We start from the raw sequence: 19458 nt of genomic DNA on the forward strand, positions 1-19458 counted from the left end.
TCGGAAGAAAGAACTCCGTGGCTGTTTATGAAACATGTGATGCAGTAAGGACAGCAACTGGTAGTTAGTGACGATTACAAGTTTTCAGAAACTGGTTGGTGCTGTATTGCTTCGAGTGCACGTCTAACGTTTAGCGTGCAGTGTAATTAAATTTCTTTAACCACGTGTCTCAATGTTTTTCATTTCACTCTGCAAACATACTCGTACCATCCACAACAGCTGCACAATTTCTAAAGTTGCAGCGAACGTGCAAAAAGGGTGTAAGGAACTGTAGACGGGGTGCACACGGCAAAAATCACTATCAAAAAGTGCCTAGTTGCTGTATTTACTGCGTCACCACACAGACATTGAATTAATTTTACGACATACAATTTTTTTCCAATTTAATTCGTGACAAAACAAGTTAAAGCTAATGTGAGGAAAAATACGTTGTTTATTCCTTACCTCTGAGGATCTGGTAGAGGAAGACTTTGATGTGGTCGGCGGACAGGTGCTGGGGAGATACTATTATTTTGTGTAGGTCACTCTGCAGGAGCTCCGTGATGACATAGCTGTAAAATGGTGGTCAAGGATTCGTACGACATCGACGTGAGTGCAAACAGATAAACAAACCGATACATCCGCCACGTCCGTTGCGGCTGTCAACAAAAATGTAAGTTACAACACACGTCAGCTGACGTGTGAGAGGCAGACTGGGGATGCAGGAAGGTAGCGGCGGCGTCCACTGCTCACTCGCTGGGGCTGACTCAGGTGCGTGGGGAGCGAGTGTTAGTAGAGATCCTAATGCAACGTGCCGAGGTCAGAATACCTGTATTAACGTTCGGAGCTTCACTTTCTCGACCAGCTCGAGGACTCTGCCACAGTTCGGTAGGACGAACTCTAACGGAGAGCAAACGGACCATTTTGTGGCTCATTAAGTCTCCAAAACTAGAGATGGCTGGTGATTACGCCTCGCCTTGTTCTAAAAATATGCCATCATTGGTAAATTATACCGGAATTTTGGACAGCAGCACATAACGTTGTTCTATCATTGAAATGGCGTTGCGTAGGAAAATATCGACTCGATAAAGCTTTACAATGATTACGTCAGTTTCTTTTAGTAACATAAGGTATTTAGCTATAACGTCAGTTTCAGTGGAAACAACGTCACAATGAGGAAAACTAAATAGCAACTACAACCATTTACCTACGTAAACGCAAAATGAGCAAATTGCGAGCACTGGAATATGCAACACACACAGTTTGGCATTTCGATGGAATAGGAATCAGAAAATATTTCAAAGACCGTGATACGGAAAGTAACCAACTGACGACCACTCGAAACTGACTGATACATTTTGACTTAGTGACTAGAAGGGATGGTACGTTTCAGTTGAATGATTGGATGGATCATACCGGCAAGCACATTTCGAGCACGCCAGTTACCCGACAATGTAAGAGCTCGTAAGTACCAGAAGCGTACAAAGAATGCCATCGCGGTTGTTCACAGTTCAGTTGTGTTCGTGCGACAGTACCACAAAAATGTTGTAACATTTGTTTCCGAGGCGTGCTGCACGGAAGATGCGGCCTCCTGTGACAGTGGCCGGCGTTCCGCAGCAGCGGCGACAACAGAGCACGTGGCCGGCAGCTGTCCAATAGGAAGCGGAACATCGTCATCCTTCGCGATCGAAGCACTTTCCAAATACGAGAACACTCAAAGACTCCGAAGTGCGCGGCCGCACAATCCTCATTTGACCTCGTCCGGTTTTCTGAGCGACTGGATGCATGCCAGTGCTCTACGGCGAGCGGCTGGAAGGAGTCTTCACCGAAGGAAGAGGACCCGGGTTTTACTTGCGACGATTTCCGTGGAAAACACAGTGCGGTGTTGTTGCGTCGCGTTTTGTTGTACAGGAGACTACCGGCACAAATCCGCGGGAGCCAGCTGGGCCTGGCCAGTCCAGTCAGCCATTCTCTGCTCCAGTGGTCCGATCTCTGAATCATTCTGGCAGTTGCTAGACTGCAACGGTGCAAATAGGTGTAGTTACATCCTTATATACTATGTCGCCTCTTACGTTGTAATATCTCCTTATATTCGATGAATTATTCGGATACAATTCTACCCTTGAATGACGTTTACTAATTTTCTATCTTCATACTCGCAGAATCCGTGCGCAAAGTAGTTCCACACAATAGCTATGCCATGAGCGCATAATTATTCTTGGTAGTACTCTCTCTGGTGGTTGTTAGAAAAAAGCTTCAGAGATTGTCTTCGTGCCGATTAGCCTGAGCATTGTATGAAGAATTGTAATCTGAATATTGAGATTATATATATATATGTAGTTCATATATATATGTATATATGTATATGTAGTTCATATATATATATGTAGTTCTCAATTCGTTCGAGCAATCAGTCATTCATAATAGGAAACACAATCATTACTCAGTCACTCAATATGATTCAGAAATTTTACTTGTTAGAATGAAATCAGGCGATGATTCTTCTTCTCTGCAGGCTCGTGCTTTGCGGCAGTCTGCTAATCTGTACAAATAAAATGCCTCGTATTTTTGGTAGCGTTGTATAATCAGTCGGGAAACCTCAGATCAAGCGGATATTTGGCTTTGATGATGTTTAACCTTCCGCAGAAGTAATGGAGCTCTTGGATTATTAAATGCAGATTCGTATCCAGTCTTTTGGAAGTTCCCTTCTGATTAACAACTACGCAATATATCGATGAATATCATTAATTCTCAAATGTCAAATAATGTAAATTGTTACACACCTTTTGTATGAAGGAGCAATATATATATATATATATATATATATATATTGCTCCTTCATACAAAAGGTGTGTAACAATTTACATTATTTGACATTTGAGGAGCAATATATATATATATATATATATATATATATATATATATATATATATATATATATATTGCTCCTTCATACAAAAGGTGTGTAACAATTTACATTATTTGACATTTGAGAATTAATGATATTCATCGATATATTGCGTAGTTGTTAATCAGAAGGGAACTTCCAAAAGACTGGATACGAATCTGCATTTAATAATCCAAGAGCTCCATTACTTCTGCGGAAGGTTAAACATCATCAAAGCCAAATATCCGCTTGATCTGAGGTTTCCCGACTGATTATACAACGCTACCAAAAATACGAGGCATTTTATTTGTACAGATTAGCAGACTGCCGCAAAGCACGAGCCTGCAGAGAAGAAGAATCATCGCCTGATTTCATTCTAACAAGTAAAATTTCTGAATCATATTGAGTGACTGAGTAATGACTGTGTTTCCTATTATGAATGACTGATTGCTCGAACGAATTGAGAACTACATAACCACATAGATAGGAGGAAAAATTACAACGTGCACGACTGTACAGCTACTGCAGCAAGTGACTGTACAGTGGGAAGGACTAGGCGGCCAGCGGCCTCCTCAGCTGGCAGCACACTTCACTTCACTTCACTTCACAGTATCGATATTCACCCTATTACGCAATTTTGATTTTACAATGCTCATTTGACTCAAAACCCTCTTCGTAACTCCATTTGAATGCGGGACCCTTAACATTGTTAATTCCGACATATCGTAACTCGTGAATGAAATTCGTGCCTGTGGAATCTTTACAAGCACCAACTTTAGCCGAAAAATCCACTGTATAACTAGTGTTCGTCATTTTATGAAACTGATATTCCGTCACTAACTAATAACTGATTCAATTACGTCGGGCTTAGTACAACCAAATATTTCAGCCAATTCGGTAATCGGTTCTTTATAAGAGACTTGAGAACCTCGTTTGCTGAAAATATGCAAATTTTCTTCAGGGTGTGAATCTCATTAGCAAGCCTATTTCTTAGTTCTTCGGTTGAGTGCTATTGTGAAATCTATGCACCGTTTACGAAGCAGGTTTCCAGTTTCACGACTGAGTTTAATTTCTGAAATCATTTTCTCAAATTCATACCGTATATACGGTTTAGCATCTACATACGAATCAATATAACCTGTCTGGATATTATTTTCGCTGCAGGTATTGTAATTCTCCGACTCACTGACGCGATGACGTTTTTCAAATCCTCATGTAATTTTGTAGGGTCAATGTTCTCCATTTCAAAAGCCTCTGTTATCTTTTGCGTTTCCTGTACCATTGGTTCTAAATAACAGACATATAACTTATGACAGGCTTCAGCTGTGCCAGATACGAATTCCAGCAAACCACACAATTTTTGCACTGAGACGAGATGCTGAAACAGCGTATACAAACGACGAGTAGTTTTGTAACGGATATATCTCTTGATTCATCTAAAATTAAGCTGAATACATTTTCACCAATATCTTGACGCAATATTTCCGAAAAGTGTGCAGCTAACGCATTTCTCCGCAAGCAGTTATGTGGAACGATTTCTCTCGCACATTTGCCCCCTGAAAATTGGTTTTTTTTTACTCAATTCTGACATGTGATCACACGAAAGAATTTAACTGTTTTCAGCAACGAACATCCAGATTCCCGCTTCCGATAATGTATTCGCATTTGTTTTAGTCTCTCTTTTAAATGAAAGCTTCCGTTGCCGAAAACTTTCGGAAGGATCCGAAAATTCGCTGTGTTTATGTGTTTTATTTGCTTTTTAATGTCTGTTAACTATGCATTAATTTCGCACTTTCAGCAAGTACACCCTTTACAAACTTTTCTGTAATGTTGTTCGAGCAATAGGTCCCATCGCGAAACAACCGAAATCCACAATTTTGCACACGGACACACTTGGAATCAAACACTGAAATGAACGTAACTGAGTACACCGCATTCTGCCTGACTCACTGTTGTAACTTTTCTGTTCATTAGATTGGAACGAGGGAATTCACAAAGATGAGTGCTAGGACCAGGAATGCGCTGAAATACGGCTGGAGAGGGGAAGCAGCCTTTTCAGTAGTTGCATGGGCAATAGTCTGGATGACTCACTGACCTGGCCTTGTAACATTAGCCCAAAACGGCCTTGCTGTGCTGCTACTGCGAACGTTTGAAAGCAAGGGGAAACTACAGCCGTAACTTTTCCAGAGGGCATGCAGCTTTACTGTATGGTTAATGATGATGGCGTCCTCTTGGGTAAAATATTCTGCAGGTAAAATAATCCCCCATTCGGATCTCTGGGCAGGGACTACTAAGGAGGACGCCGTTATCAAGAGAGACAAATCTGGCGTTCACGGGTCAGAGCATGGAATGTCAGATCGCTTAATCGGACAGGTAGGTCAGAAAATTTAAAAAAGGAAATGGATAGGTTGAAGTTAGATATAATTGGAATTAGTGAAGTTCGGTGGCAGGTGGAACATGACTTCTGTTAGGTAAGAAGTAGGTTTATTAATGAATAAAAGAATAGGAGCGCGGATGAGCTTCTACGACCAGCATAGTGAACGCATTATTGTAGCCAAGATAGACACGAAGCGCACGCCTACCACAGTAGTACAAGTTTATACGCCAACTAACTCCGCAGCTGGCGAAGAGATTGAAGAAATGTATGATGAGATAAAAGAAATTATTCATATAGTTAATGGAGACGAAAATTTAATAGCAATGGGGGACTGGAATTCGATAACAGGAAAAGGAAGAGAAGGAAATGTAGTAAGTGAATATGGACTGGGGGTAAGGAATGAAAGAGGAAGCCGCCTGGTAGAATTTTGCACAGAGCATAACTTAATCATAGCTAAAACTTGGTTTAAGAAGCACGAAAGAAAGCTGAATACGTGGGAAAGGCCTGGAGACACTGGAAGGTTTCAGATAGATTATATAATAGAACGACAGAGATTTAGGAACCAGGTTTTAAATTGTAAGACATTTCCAGGGGCAGAAATGGAGAGAATAAGGGAACAAATGACAGGAATGGGGGAAAGAAATACAGTAGAAGAAGAATGGGTAGCTTTGAGGTATGAAGTAGTGAAGGCAGCAGAGGATCAAGTAGGTAAAAAGACGAGGGCTAGTAGAAATCCTTGGGGAAGAGAAGAGATATTAAATTTAATTGATGAAAGGAGAAAACATAAAAATGCAGTAAATGAAGCAGGCAAAAATGAATACAAACATCTCAAACATGAGATCGACAGGAAGTGCAAAACTGTTCAGCCGGGATGGCTAAGAGGACAAATGTAAGGATGTAGAGGCATATATCACTCGGGTAAGATAGATACTGTATACAGGAAAACTAAAGGGACATTTGGAGAAAAGACAACCACCTGTATGAATATCAAGAGTTCGGGTGGCTGAAATGGTTCAAATGGCTCTGAGCACTATGGGACTTAACATCTGAGGTCATCAGGCCCCTAGAACTTAGAACTGTTTAAACCTAACTAACCTAAAGAGATCACACACATCCATGCCCGAGGCAGGATTCGAACCTGTGACCGTAGCGGTCGCGCGGTTCCAGATTGAAGCGCCTAGAACCGCTCGGCCACTAAGGCTGGCGCTCGGGTGGAAAACCAGTCCTAAGGAAAGAGGGTAAAGCAGAAAGATGGAAAGTGTATATAGAGGGTGTATGTAGGGGCGATGTACTTGACGGCGATATTATGGAAATCGAAGAGGACGTAGATGAAGATCAAACGGGAGATATGATACTGCGTGAAGAATTTGACAGAGCAGTGAAAGACCCAAGTCGAAACAAGGCGCCGGGAGTAGACAACATTCCATTAGAACTACTGATATCCTTGGGAGAGCCAGCATTGACAAAACCCTACAATCTGATGAGCAAGATGTATGAGGCAGGCAAAATATCCTCAGACTTCGAGAAGAATATAGTAATTCCAGTCTCAACGAACGCAGGTGTTGACAGGTGTGAAAATCACTGAACTATCAGTTTAATAAGTCATAGCTGCAAAATTCTAACACGAATTCTTTACAGACGAATGGAAAAACTGGTAAAAGATCTGGTTGGATTCTGTAGAAATTTAGGAATACACAAGGCAATACTGATCCTACGATTTGTCTTGGAAGACAGGTTTAGGAAAGACAAACTTACGTTTCTAGCATTTGTAGATTTAGAGAAAGCTTTTGACACTGTCGACTGGAATACTCTCCTTCTAATTCTGAAGGTGGCAGGTGTAAAATACAGCGAGCTTAAGACTATTTACAATTTGTACAGAAAGCAGATGGAATTATAAGAGTGAAGGGACACGAAAGAGAAGCAGTGGTTGAGAAAGGAGTGAGACTGGGTTGTTGCCTGTACCCGACGTTATTCAATGCGAAGACCACAACAGCAATAATTTTGAAATTCGTAAAAAGTTACAAATTTTCATAGTTTATTTTCCCAAAAAAGGCTCAGAAAAGTATTCATCAAGTCTCATAGTATTGGGAACAAAGTATTCATTGAAAACAAATTTAAATCTCTATCACTTTTGGTTTCTTTATTACAATATTTTCAATTTTCGCTTTCATTACGACGTTTTCGCATATACTTTCATTAAGAGAGGTGTGTAGCAATTAAATAAATCATCAGAAAAACAAAATATTGTAGTTTTGGAGAGGTATCATGTGCAACTTCAAGATATATTTTTTTCAGCAAACTTTGAAATAGTGATGTGCCACATTCACTCTAGGCCTGTGTGACTTGATATGAAATGCCCTGTCAGATGTTGGGGTGATGCAAGTGATACCGTCAAACTGCGTAAAGCGTTCTGCGCATTGATAATGGATACAATGAAATAGACGCTGCCGAATACGTACTTGTGGCAGGTCGTTCAGTGTGGTAGCTCCAGTTACTGAGCTTTTTTACATAATAGCTCATTAAACAACTGCAAATAAATATTTGTTTAACACAATGAAAGTTACTACTACATAAACACGAACTCGGTGAAGTTATTTTGTCTACTCACACGAGAGAACTAGAAAGAAGAATGGTGGGGAGGCGCAGTCAGCCTCGTCGTGGGGGAGGTCGCCGCGGCTGCCGCGCAGCTTGAGAACAGCGCGCACAGGTTTGCCAACATTCTGTACATACGCGTTCATATTATTGGTAATACATATCTGAATTCCTTGACGTCCCAACGCACTCTGTGGAAAATAAACACACCGGCCCATATCTGCACACTGTGTCGGCAGTGACTCGTAAGCCGATATGCGGAAGGGTTGCTACAACTTTGTGAAAACCCTTTGCTGTTGCTTTCTGTGGGTAGAGACAATGGCGAACTGCCCGCTCGCTCTTTATTTTCCAGACCTACGAAGGAACGAACTGATGACCGCAATTCAGCGACCTACCTTCCTCCACACTTCCAACCTCCACCCCCGTATTTCCACTCTATTACACCACAATTTACCTCCTAACAGAGTCTACTGCAGATCGACATGGTATAATCATTTAATATATGTTCTTCGCCTACTTCATTTAAGGATACAGGGTACTTATAAATAGCGAAAAACAATCACAATTTTTATGACTTTATTAAACTCTATAGTCTTTCCTGATTACATTGATGTATACATCATAGGGTTTCAAATGAAAAATGACCTATATATACCAAATTTTAAAGTTATGGTCACGCATGCCGCCACGCCCCCTTTATTCCTGTTACAGAAACCAGTATTATTTCGAAAAGAACTGAACTTTCTGTTTCCAGCGATTATACGTATGATACATTGAATATATTGGTAACAGTGCAGGTTTCTAGTGTCTATAAATGATTATCTAGTATTTACTTTTGTTTCGCTGAAGCGGTTTGTTCACGTATTACTGAATGTTTGTTGCCCAAGTGCTACATATATTTGTCGAAATATATAACCTTTAGTGTGCAACAAATACGAACTATGCCACACATCAAGAAATTCAATAAAACGAAATTCCGTGGTAACAAGTTCAGAAACAAACTGTTGAAACACACTAATGAAAGTAACCTATGTATAAGTTCTTCAGGGAACGACTCCTGATGATTCAAATTTTTGTATTGACGCTGTTTGGAATGGATTTTTTGTTGTTGATGTAGGCATCTTACCTTCTTTGATAAAGGAAGTGCTGAAATGTAAACAATGTGATGGCGTAGGCTGTCTGGAAGTAACAGAACACCAAAGCATCAGGAAGGGTTTAACGTCAAAATTAGTTGTTCTCTGTAAATCCTGCAATAAATCTACCTCGAAAATGACTTCGAACATTGTGCATAATTCATATGATGTGAATTTGAAGTTAGTGTATGCAATGCATGCAATAGGAAAAGGAAAAAAGGCTGCTCTAAAGTTTTGTGGTTTGATGGACCTTCATCCTCCACCCAGTATGTTCAGCAAGCACATAAAAATACTTTTAGGTGCCTTGACTCTTGTGTATAAAGCATCTACGAAACGTGCAGTTGAAGAAACTGTAAATATTAGTGGAACCAGGGATATTGCTGTTGCACCTGATTGGACATGGCAACATCGAGGACATCGCTCCTTGCTTGGTGCTGTAAGTGCTACTTCTCTGGAGAATGGAAAAGTTGTTGATGTTGAGTGCTTATCTAAGTACTGCGACACCTGCCGTGGTAACACTGAAGGACACACTGAACACCAGTCTTCTAAGAATTATGATGGTTACAGTGGAGTGGGATGGAGCTCTAAAAACACTTCAGAGGTCGGTGCCCGTTTATAACGTCAGATATACGAAGTACCTAAGTGATGGGGACTCTAAAGCTTCCAATAAAATTAATGTGTTCAGTGCTTATAGTGATACCTTGGTAACAAAACTGGAGTGTTGTGGACATGTGCAAAAGAGGATGGGTGCTATAATGAGGAAGCTACGAAGAGAAATGAAAGGGAAGTTGCTATCTGGTGGAAAATTTCTGTCTGCCCGAGGCAGACTGACAGAAATTGAAATAGACCTTCTTCAGAGTTACTATGGACTGGCCATGAGCCGAACTGCACCTCTGAATGATGATACAGCTGTGTGGGCCACCTACTTTCCTAAGTTGTCCACAGATGACCACGCTGCTCACGGACTTTGCCCTAAAGGAGCAGATTCTTTGTGTGGTTACCACAAAGCAAAAGAAAGTGGACAAATATACCACCACAAGCATTCTCTTCCTGGCCTGAAATAAAACCAATTTCTAGCGACCTGAGTGACCCTGTTCTGCTTAGTAAATGTCTTCATGGGGGTACTCAGAATTCAAACTTTTTGTAGGCCTAAATACATTAAAAGTTGGTGTACTAGATGCAGGGATATGTTTCAATGATGGAGTGATAGGAAGGTTGGAAGTCCTGAGAAATTTAGGCATACAATGTGGCTCTAATATGGAAGATCAATTGCTTGAATGTGACAGACAACGGGTGCATGAAGCTGAAAGATTCGCTCTTCAAGTTACCAAACAAGCAAGAAGTGGTAAAAGGAATGCCAAGAGGAAGCTGGAAGATGAAGAAATGCTGCAGGGTGAAGACTATGATTCAGGAATGTTCTGAAGCACAGTTTAATTGGACTCATATGTTCATTCGCAATTTCCCGCAAGTTCTATTTTTCAGAATTCAGTTACAAATATTTCGTAAAGTTTATAAAGCATTGCTCTAATTTTTTTTTCTGAAACTTGGAATAGTCCATACTTAGGTAGTAGACGTAAACTTTATTGCAGGATCAACTAAATTAAAGAGAAAATAACATTTTTACTAGGAAAAAAAATATAAAAATTAAAATGTAAGATGTGATATTTTTTATCCTTGTAATATACGTAATAGGTGGAATTAAATGGGTCTAGTATCTGAGCCATCATATCATGCATATCTCGTAAAAATTTAGTCTCCTTCAAATGTATAACATTGAATTAAATGATACCTTAATTTGACGAAGCATTTTGGAAAAAATCAATTTCTTTGTAATTTTTAATAATTCTAAGCAGGTTCAAAAATATTTAAAATACTTCTAATTTGTTTAGAAAGTGAGCTGCATTACCTGATATAAACAAAAAATCTGTAAAACATATACATTATAAACAGTGCCTGAAAGAAATACTGTTGATTTTTTACATAATATTGAGCCGGAAAAGTACCCTGAATGCTTAACTATAAACAGTAATTTTATAGGAGTGAAACACTACTTTTAATTGTACGTACGTGTGGTGTCTGTTGTTTCTGAGATGTCCAAAAGAACAGACACTACACAAAATCCGCACTTATGATACATATTATGTAAATTGACGGTGGCGCGGGGAGAAAGGAAAGAAAAGAAACTAATAATATCAGCTGCACTGGAACTTTATGCGGAATCGGCGGCGGCGAGTGAAAATGTGTGCCAGAATGGGACTCGAACGCAGGCTCTCCCGCTCACGGGGCAGCTGCGTTAACCACTGCGCCACCCGGACACAGTGTCCATCGCAAATGCGCGGAGTATCTCGTCACGTCTACCTACCCGACTCCAGCCTAGCGCCATCGTCCGTCAGTTGGAGACTGCGCAAATGTGGCGTCCGCGCCGAAGGTTGTGTATCCTGCAGTAGTAAGGCCTGCGAGTCTCGGGCGCGTCGTGTGGAACAAGTGCTGCAGTGGACGATGGGCGGAGTGGGGTGAAGGACCGTGACAGCGCCGACCCACAGGACTGACGAGACAAAGGCGGCGGCGGCGGCGGCGGCGCCCCACCACGCCGTGCCTACATCGTCACCTGCTACATCCTGAGTAACGGCAGCATTCGTTCTGCCGGGCTTGTTTCGCCTCGACTCACGAGGGCATCATCAGCGGCCTCAAACACATATGGATTTGCAGCTTACATATTCTGCTACGTGCTGCCGCTGCTGCATCGCGTCGGCCGCTCTGCCTCAAAACACAGACTCGCCGCCGCTGTGAGCGCCTGCAGCCGCAGTTTTTTTTTTTTCTTTTTTGCCTCGTTCTCTCACTGAAGGCTTTAAGCAGCCAGCGGCAGCAGGAGGCAAATGTGTCATGTCGGCGGGCGTAAAGTGGACTCAGCGGAAACCGCGCAAACAGAAAAACATATCGAACAGGTGAGGATGTACAGCTACTCTTGCGATACAAGCGATGCCGATTACCAGAGCATTTCGAAGAAGGCCGAAGCGTGCACTGACGTTGGTGATGAACTGGCTCAAAATGGTAAACATTTCTGCAAAAATTTTAAATTTTCATAAGTGCAATATGTTGCATCAAATGAATTACAGTATAGTATTAAGAACTGGAAATCAGTTACTGTGTATTACGTACACCGCATCTTAATGTATCTGAAAGCTATTACATCAACTATGTAAGCAACCGTGTTATCAAACAGAAAGCAACGGGTAGAAAATCGAACTTCATTCACGCCTCTTTGTGTCTCAATCAAACGAAAATTAATTGTCTAGCCTCACCTGGTGTTTCTGATGTCGACGAATTATTTCCGTGCTTGTTTCTAACGCTAACAACATACTTCTTTTATAATACAATTTAGACCAATACCTATCTTTTGAGAAATTGTATGCTTAACACATGAAGTCAGTAAAGAGTTTACTTGCTCGTTAAAACTGACGTCATCCCCACCCAATTCTATACTGCGCCTGCGTCAGCCCCTCAGTTAACTAGAAAGTGTCGTACATCCCTCGAACAAAAACTGTGCCCAGAAGTTGGAAGAAATCATAGGTCACATCAATCTACAAGAAGGGTGTCAGAAGTGATCCACAAAACTACCGTCCAATATCCTTCACATATATTTGTTGTAGTCTTTTAGAACACATTCTCTGCTCAGACATAAAGAGGCATCTCCATGAGAATGTCAACCAGCACGGATTTCGAAAACATCGATCGTGTAGAAACACGAAGTATTGAAGGCAGACAGGTAGATGTAGTGTTCCTCGATTTCCAAAAGGCCTATCCTCATGGTCAAAAGTACGATCGTACAGGGTCACAAGCGAAATTTGTGACTGCAGTTATTGTTAGGGAGAACGCAGCAAGCTATCTCGGATTGAGAGCCACCAACAGATGTTGACGGAACTTCGGGTGTGCCCCAGGAACTGTGTTGACAGCCTTGCTGTTCATATTGTGTATTTATGACATTACAGACAATATTAATATCCATCCACTACGAGTTCAAATGGCTCGGGGCACTATGGGACTTAACATCTGACGTCATCAGTCCCCTAGAACTTAGAACTACTTAAACCTAACTAACCTAAGGACATCATACACATTCATGCCCGAGGCAGGATTCGAACATGCGACCGTAAGGGTCGCGCGGTCCCAGACTGAAGCGCCAAGAACCGCTCGGCTACCGCGGCCGGCCCACTACGAGTTCACTGTGGTGTACACATTGGTAACTTTCTCTAAATGTTCATAAATGTCTAACTATGACTTCGCAAAACGAAAAAATGTATCTTATGACGGCAATATCAACGAGCCACAGTTGGAATCGGTCAATTCTTAGAAACACCTCGGTATAACAGATTGCAGGCGTTCGAAACGGAATGATAGCATAGGCTCAGTGGTGGGTACAGCAGGTGGTAGACTGGTTTATCGGTATGATATTGAGGAGGGGCAGTCAGTCTACAAAGGAGATCATTTAGAAATCACACGTGCAATCCACTCTAGAATACTGTGGGACTAGGACTAACAGGAGATACTGAACGTATACAGAGAAGGGCAGCACTACTGGTCAGAGGTTTATTTGATCCAACGGAGAGTGAGTGATGCTAGAGAAACTGAACTGGCAGACTGTTCTCGGAACAGTTTAAAAGTCTACCAACAAAGTCTGAAGAACCGGCTTTAAATGGCGACTCTAGGAATACACTACAGCCCTCTACATATCGCTCCCATGTGGATCGTGTGCACAAGGTTGGACTAATTACTGTACGCACGGAGGATAAATTATCCAACAGCTGGAGTAGAATGTCTGCTTCATAATTTTTTTTCCAGCAGTAGTTACAACGATAATTCGCGCCACGTTTGAAAATGGTGCGTCTACTTCCGCGAAATGTTGACGGTTGAACTGTAGGCCAGCGCGCACAAATAAAGTACTCCACCTTCTATCTGGTTTCTCCACGATGTGATGAAATACGGTTTTCGGTTCAACTTTAAAAACAATGCCGACATATTAGCTGCATTTAGTTCACAGCAACGTATCGCCCAAAACAAAGGAAACGTAAAGTAGCCAGCGGCCACATTTTTCACTGCAAACCCTGTACAGTACTTGGAAAATAGGTACCACAGTAACTGTGACCAATATAGGCTAAATAGACACTTCACCATCATACTGTAATGTGAAGCTATAAGAAACGCAAAAATCAACTTTTTGTGCCACTTAGTATCCTCAGGATCGAGTGAGAAGTATTTTACAGTGCAGAAAACGCACAAAATCGATATAAGTTGTTTTTAATTTTTTTAAAGTAGACAATCTCTATGGAAAAGCTATCTCCAAGAGATGACGTGGCTTTGCTTCACGTACGTACAGTACTTTTTACAGCAAGACATTCGGAGAACTCATTTTGCTGGTGTACCGCTAGCAGCGGCTGTGTGGGAATCGCTTCCTGTGTGGCGTCCCTCGCCGTTAAAAAGCGCTGCGGCGTGAACCGCACCGCCACAGCGCCATCCGCCAGCTGTCTCAACTAGGCACTTTCTCCGTTCAGCGCGCGTGAGCGAAAAGTCATAAATAGACCTCGGATTTCAGGTAAAAAACCTATTTTGTTCCTCATTAAACAAAGGCAGTAAAAGTCGTACACACACGAATTACGCCAATTTATGATCAAAAACGCTAGTTTTGTAGCACCTAAAAATACCTAATTTCTGGTCAGGACCTGATGTACCAAAATTTTAAAAGTACAATTAAATAAAATTTTTTATGACTAACATTCTTTCGTGCTTTTCCCAGCTAAGAATTACGCAAATATTTTATCGAAAACTGTAATTTTATAGTACCTAAAATACCTAATTTCATGTTAGAACCTGACTACCGCGTTTTTAAAAATCCTAAAAATAGCTAATTTCTGAATGTATCAAATTTTTAAAAATTTTTGTATGTCTAAAACTACTCTTCTGGTCATCCCGTCTACTTAGAAAACTGTAACTGACTGATAACTAGTTTGTCTGCATGAGTTAACGCCAATAGTGAGTCAGCCGACGACAACACGGGCCAGCAGGCTGTTGCAGCAGAGCGTAGTCGCTCGCTGTGAAGCGTCAAATGGGCCGGCAGGGCACGTGCTGCAGGAGCCTCGTGGTCTGCTTTCCTGCCCTGTAAACAAACACCTGCACTGTCTTCATTAGGTCGGTCAGCGTGCTGCTTGGATGTGGGGAAGTATTTCACAGCGACAGAGTATCTGTGCAAAGTCAAGCATGCCGAAAGTATCATCTCCTATTCGTCAGTGCTTACAAGAATTTCCTGATTTCTCTACAAACAGAAGAATTATTCACTACTGTATTGTGTGCAACGACGACTTAAGTAAAATGTTAACCTTTTATCTGCTGCGCGCACTCAGAGAACTTTTCCCGAGTTACCTTTGACCAGACACATGCGAAAGCAAAAATATTGCTTCTAAACACATAATGTAGGTTAATTTTGCTAAGTAAATCTTGTACATAAATTCTTCGACAAAGTCTCATTTCTTTTTAAGTTTTAAGTACGTTCTGAACAGATGTCGCATTTAAGTCAAGTTTTCTAGAGAAATACTGTCACCGCAGCATTCCATCAGAATCCACACTGAGAAAGGACTATTTAGATACTTTATGTGAAAATACATTGAGCAGGAGAAGTGAAGATATAGGCGATTCATACATGTGGATCTCTGTCGATGAGACAGCTGACAGACAACGTCGATATGTGGCTAATTTGTATGTTGGGAAGTCAGATCCTGACACTCGCTCTGTACCTCATCTGATCTGCAGCAAGGAGCTCAAAAAGACTAACCAGGAAACAATTGCTCACTTTCTAAATGAAGCCCTCAAATTACTTTTCCGCAACAGTCTAGATGAAAATAAAGTACTTGTGTTCTACACTGATGCAGCCGCATACGTGATTGGTGCTGTTAAATTGTTGAAAGTATTGTAGCCAGTCTTGCTGAATATCATATCTCTTGCCCATGCCACGAATCGTGTAGCTGAGACGTCTCGAATTCCCACATGTAATGAAGCTAGTTTCAACCATCAAAAAGGTTTTTATTAAAGTACCTACAAGAACCCAGTTATTTCAAAAGGAACTTCCGAACGTACCACTTCCACTAGAACCCATACTTACTCGCTGGGGAACGGGGCTAGAGGCTGTGGAAGATGACAGATAGCACTGGAAGACATTAAGAACATTGTACTTAAACTGCGGGAGGAGGCATTACTTCGGCTAAAGATCTTCTAAAGAACCCAACAGTTTGCAAGGACATTTCATAGATAATATCTCGTTATGCATTTTTGGTGCCTATTAATAGCACTCTGGTCTGTTCAGGGAAACCAGTCTACACGCAACTGCGATTGATCGAAGGGGTGACAAGAAACTCAACTTGGTCCGAGGTATGAAAGTTAATGAGAAACTTAATGCCGTCCTACAATAAAAAAATAAAAATTAAAAAAAAAACACACGACTGCACAGTGGCTCACACCTTATCGGGTAAATCAACAGAACACGAGTGTGCGGTCCCATTGGCCTAATACCGTCATTTAAACGTGCTGCGGTTGCACCAGTTGACGTGGAACGGTCACTCTCGGCATATAAGACGCTATTAACACACGCAATTGCTCAAAGGAAAACCTGGAGAAAGTGTTAGTTATTTACAGTGACTGTAACTACGGACATGGACAATAACATAATGTGGATTTTTGTCAATCTATTTATCTTCTTTTCAGACAGTAAAATGTCAGATTTTGGTCACCTATTTTCTAATTCTTATAATCTATTTTTGTAAGTGACAGAACCTATTTTAGGTACCTAATTAAAAAAATTTCTAGTACCTAAAAGTCCGAGGTCTAGCCATAAAACAGATTCGGCGGTACATACGTGACACAACTGCTTGTGACTTGCATGCACAACAGCGGAAATTGTGTCGAAAAGCTTTAACAAAATAAGGCGAAAAACGCCAGGTAAACAAACGGTGCTCTCATTCCGCTGCACACAGACTTTACCAACCTGAAAATCATTACTGCAAAAGCGTGATTATACAGAATGCGCGTAGAGATCGACCATCGTTGGGCACAACAGGTTCTGGCAGTGACAACGGGAGTCGGCTCAGCTTCTCTCGCTTGGCTTGGTTCAAATGGCTCTGAGCACTACGGGACTTAACTTCTAAGGTCATCAGTCACCTAGAACTTAGAACTACTTAAACCTAACTAACCTAAGGACATCACACACATCCATGCCCGTGGCAGGATTCGAACCTGCGACCGTAGCGGTCGCGCGGTTCCAGACTGTAGCGCCTAGAACCGCTCGGCCACTCTGGCCGGTTCTCTCGCTTGTTCGCGGAGGTGTGTGGAGACGGCAGTGCTGCAGCAGCTACCTCGCAGCTGAGTGCGGTCGCAGACGCAGCTAGGTTGCGACGCTACCGTACCGCCTGCCGTTTTCCACATTAGCGACACGCGAAGGAAACACTCGGCGGCGTAAGGAATAGCAGCACAGAGTGAGGTTCCAACACTGCACTTCTGGATTTGCACTGTGCTCTCACAGAGTGAATCACGAGGGAACAAATCACTGCAACCGCCTTAGACGAGTCAGGCAGATACTGAGGGGAAGAGCGTACAGCAGAAAAATGTGTGGTGCTTTGGAGCCGCGACAGAATTGGATCGCTGTCGACGGCTGGGCGTCCCTCGCAAGGCAGTGCGTCGCCAGCTGCACAGCTGCAGAGTTACTCGGGTGTTCTCCTCAGGCCCATCGACGAAGCTGTTGCGTGTCCGCCTCTCTTCAAACGGCGCGAGCTACTAGCTAGCCAGCGCTGCCTGGCACACGGCAAGCACACGGTTTCGTTTCGCTCCAGTCCCACTCTGCCTGCTCCTTCCCCAGAGCCTAGCAGCGCCCTCGCTGGTGCTCTTTACGCCCGCTTCGTACGTCGGCACGGTGTACGTGGGGTTACCATTTATTTCGGGACGTTTCTGAAATACTGTGCTGAAAATCCCGGACAAGTAAGCACAAATCACGATGCGGCTGATTTAAAAAACACGCGTGGTAATAATTTATTCCGAGAAAGTGGGTAAATATTAATATTACTGCGCAAACAACTCTGATATTAACACAATATTACGAGTTTTGAACATATAACTGGCGGAGTAGCTTTGCAAAAACGAGTACAACACGGTTATCCGGATAAACGAATAAAAGAATCGGCTAGAAACTAGTGTCACTGGAACAATGGACGATTACTTAAATGAATTACATTTCTTCAAGATAACTGAGTAACCAGCAAATGGCGCAGTAAAATTCGTCACGAATTATTATGTCTGAATTTGAGAACTTTCCGTCTCGAAACGTATTAGTAATGCAGTCCAGCTAGCCGAGCCACTTGCTCTACGTCACAGTGTCCTATGCGAATGTAGCTGTTTGATCCTCAATGTCCATAACGGTATTTTCTACTACGCACTCACCAATTTCGAGTCACGGCGATTTACTCAGGAGACAGACTTTTTTTTCCCTGTCTTTATGTCCGCCGCTCGTGGTCTCGCGGTAGCGTTCTCGCTTCCCGAGCACGGGGTCCCGGGTTCGATTCCCGGCGGGGTCAGGGATTTTCACCTGCCTCGAGATGACTGGGTGTTTGTGTTGTCCTCATCATTTCATCATCATCCAGGAAAGTGGCGAAATTGGACTGAGCAAAGATTGGATAATTGTACGGGCGCTGATAACCACGCAGTTGAGCGCCCCACAAACCAAACATCATCATCATCCTGTCTTTATGTACTACACCATTTCTAACGTCGGCTCAATTTCACCAATATTACAATTAATATTCTCACCGTGTCATTCGCAAACGGTCGGTTGGTTAATTACTTGTACCACTGACAATTTGAACGATCCTTTTATCGAAATGATGTGGAACGAGTCAGTTTACAGGATACGTATACATGATTAGCGTTAACAGTAATGAACACATTATAACTTTATTCGTACTCGTGGAACTACATTTAAAAACAAGTTGATGCTTCCCGCGCATTTCTTCACCGACTTGCAGCCGAACAGGACAACTTTCTGGACTCTATTGTCACGGGTGACGAAACCTGGGCATACCACTTTACACGTGAGACCAAGCAACAATCGCGACAGCCTGGCGGCGAGTTGGTATGACACGGGCACACAAAAACCGCCACAGCGTCTACAAAAATGCATCGACTGAAATGGTGATTATGTCAAAAAATAACTGATGTAAACCATTGCATAAATAAACAGGCCTATGTACGTATAAAAAAATAGGAGACATTACTTTTGTGATTACCCTCGTAACTCTCCTGTTGTTTTCTCCCTAATGGGATTTATTGTAATACTCATATCGTTTGCAACAAGTACAAGTTTTCCTTGTTGAATGTGAAGTGGAAGGTCATTCGCATACATAAGGAATAGGAGTGGACCCAAAATTGGAACCCTGTAGGACACCTTTCCTGATTTTTTT

The 19458-nt window shown here is 42.1% G+C and overlaps 1 protein-coding gene across 2 annotated transcripts in view; it reads right to left on the reverse strand.

The window, feature by feature from the left end:
• LOC126164039 (serine/threonine-protein kinase NLK) overlaps nt 1-19458 on the reverse strand; it is a 436819-nt gene that overhangs the window by 76826 nt on the left and 340535 nt on the right. For both annotated transcript variants that reach the window (XR_007535407.1, XM_049920206.1), the window contains exon 4: nt 445-551. Coding sequence is in view for 1 of the 2 variants with exons in the window: in XM_049920206.1 (XP_049776163.1) it covers nt 445-551 (107 nt within the window). In the remaining variant the exon portion in view is untranslated. The remainder of the gene's footprint in view (nt 1-444; nt 552-19458) is intronic.

Source organism: Schistocerca cancellata, chromosome 1, assembly GCF_023864275.1.
Source record: "Schistocerca cancellata isolate TAMUIC-IGC-003103 chromosome 1, iqSchCanc2.1, whole genome shotgun sequence".
In the NCBI taxonomy this organism is placed as follows: domain Eukaryota; kingdom Metazoa; phylum Arthropoda; class Insecta; order Orthoptera; family Acrididae; genus Schistocerca; species Schistocerca cancellata.